Source organism: Tupaia chinensis, unplaced genomic scaffold (assembly GCF_000334495.1).
Source record: "Tupaia chinensis unplaced genomic scaffold, TupChi_1.0 Scaffold000159_1, whole genome shotgun sequence".
Lineage (NCBI taxonomy): Eukaryota > Metazoa > Chordata > Mammalia > Scandentia > Tupaiidae > Tupaia > Tupaia belangeri.
Window position 1 is genome coordinate 702,669 of NW_006159630.1, and position 2,118 is coordinate 704,786.

The window sequence follows — 2,118 nt, forward strand, 5'->3', positions numbered from 1 at the left end:
ACCAGCTCGAGTATCCTGCTTCCTGCCCCAGGGTGGCCGGCTGGGCTGCCCTGCCCCTGTGCCTACCTGAGTCCTGGGATCTGAGCCGGGTCCTGCCACCACCCCTCAGGGAGCAGGCTGGGAGACCACAGAGCAGGTGAGGGAGTGCCTGGGTGGGGCGGGGGCTGAGCCACCCCCTTGCCCCCCACCCCAGTCGGCACTTCTGCCCTGACACCAGCTCGGGCCTCCCAAGCTAAGGGCCCTGGGGCGGGAGCTTCCCGCTCCCTAGACCGCACCCCTCCCCAGAAATGCGTCAAGCATTGTCCCCCCGGTAGACTCGGGGAAGGTGCACAAGATCCCAGAGAGGGTGGGTCCTTGCGTTGTGGGGGGCCGGAGGCTCGTGGTGCCACCAGGGCCTGGCTGAGAGCACCCAGGCCGGCAGATGCTCTTTCTGTGAGGGCCCTTGCCCCTCAGAAGGGAGCTGGAGGAGGCAGACCAGGTCAGGGGTGTGGCAGAGCCAGAGAGAGCAGAGGGTGCCGGTGCCTAGGCTGCAGGACCACATGGGCTGCTGGGGGGCAGAGGGTTACAGGGCCCGGCTCAGCAAAGCCTGGAGGGTTATGCTCCCCCCGGGGTGCAGAGGGAGGAAGGCTGGACCCCACAGGTGAGCACAGCAGGACAGGCAGGCTCAAGATGGGGCGGGGCCACGGCAGGACCTGCAGCTGTGGCCGAGGGGCCCCCACTGCCAGCCGCCCCCACTCCTGCCCACCAGCACCAGCGGGGTGGCAGCTGCTGCCAGTCCATCCTGTGGCACGCTCGGCACACCGGGCCCTCCAGACCTCACTTCCCATCAGGGCGCCGGGCCACAGGGGAGAGGCGGAGCCAGGCCTTCCCACCTTTGCACTGTCGAGTAATCTGTGGTCGCAGTCGCCATTACAAAAGGAGTGCATTCTAGTTGACAAGGCTCGGAAAAGGGATGGTTGGGAGAGCAGAGGTCGCTGGACATCCCTGCAGACACCGTGGCTGGTCCTCCGACGGGCGGTCTGGCCTGGACAGGCTCCAGGCCCTTGGCCTGTGCCTAGCCACGCACGCCGGGGCTGCTGGGTAGTCAGAGGTGCCTGTGCTCTGGCCAGGAGGTGGAGCGCCAAGTCAACCATTAACCCCGACACTGCTGCCCTCACGGGGCCCGTTACGAAATGGCGACCACAGGGCCATTCCCAGAGCCGGCTGTCCGAGCACCCAGTGCAGCGGCCGGCCCAGGCCTGTGAGCATCCACTAAGCACGTGCCATGCCCAGGCCAGGGCCCCGGGGGCAGCTGCTGCTCTGGAGCCGGCCTGGCCACAGCGGTGCGGTCCCACGGGCAGGGCATGGGTCCTGCAGGCGGTGGAGCCGGCCCACCCTCCTGATGCCCTGTCCTGTCTTCTGCCTGCAGAACTGCCAGTACCCCCCGAGGGCCACGGTCCCCAGGAAGCTGGCAGCCCCGCCAAGCCTCAGGCACCCTTCGCTATCGAAGGGATGAAGATGGCAGCCCAGCCCAAGGCCAAGCCCACCAGGCCCTCCAGGTCTCACCCAGCAAAACCTCGAAGTTGCCAGCAGCCCCCCAAGATCCGTAACTACATGAAGGACTGACGGCCTCCCCACTGCTAAGGGGTGCGTGCGTGGGCGGGGCTCCACGCCAGCTCCTGTGCCAAGGCAGCCCTGCTGGCCTGCCCAGAGCCCAGTAAAGCCCCACGGCCTTCCCGGAGTACCTGTGTGTGTCCTACTTGGGGAAGGTGGCAGCAGTGCACCGCCAGCGCCCGGCCTGACCGCCACCACCCACCACGTCACCACCCACAGCCAGAATGCAGGCGGAGTGAGGCTTCCCCAGGGCGCTGTGGGGGTCGTCCCCGAGGGGGAGAGCTGTGTGCACGAGGGGTGCTCCCTCGGGGTTGGCAGGGTGGAGAGACCAGGACAGGTCACTGTGGGGCCTTCTGTGTCCATCCGTGTGGGCAGGAGTAAAAGGACCCCGCCCCCAGTGCCTGGGCCCGCCCTGCCAAGACAAGCACACCTGTATGCAGCGCCCTCCGAGGGCCATGGAGCGCACTCCCCAGTGAAAGGCGCCTCGCGAGGACCAGCCCAGCTGGCCCTGGACATCACACGGGT

The 2,118-nt window shown here is 67.8% G+C and overlaps 1 protein-coding gene across 1 annotated transcript in view; it reads left to right on the plus strand.

The window, feature by feature from the left end:
* CCDC57 (coiled-coil domain containing 57) overlaps positions 1–1,715 on the plus strand; it is a 96,259-nt gene extending 94,544 nt beyond the window's left edge. Inside the window, exon 30 of the mRNA XM_027770826.1 lies at positions 1,409–1,715. Coding sequence (XP_027626627.1) covers positions 1,409–1,605 — 197 coding nt within the window. The 3' untranslated portion in view covers positions 1,606–1,715. The remainder of the gene's footprint in view (positions 1–1,408) is intronic.
* Positions 1,716–2,118: the final 403 nt, after the last annotated feature.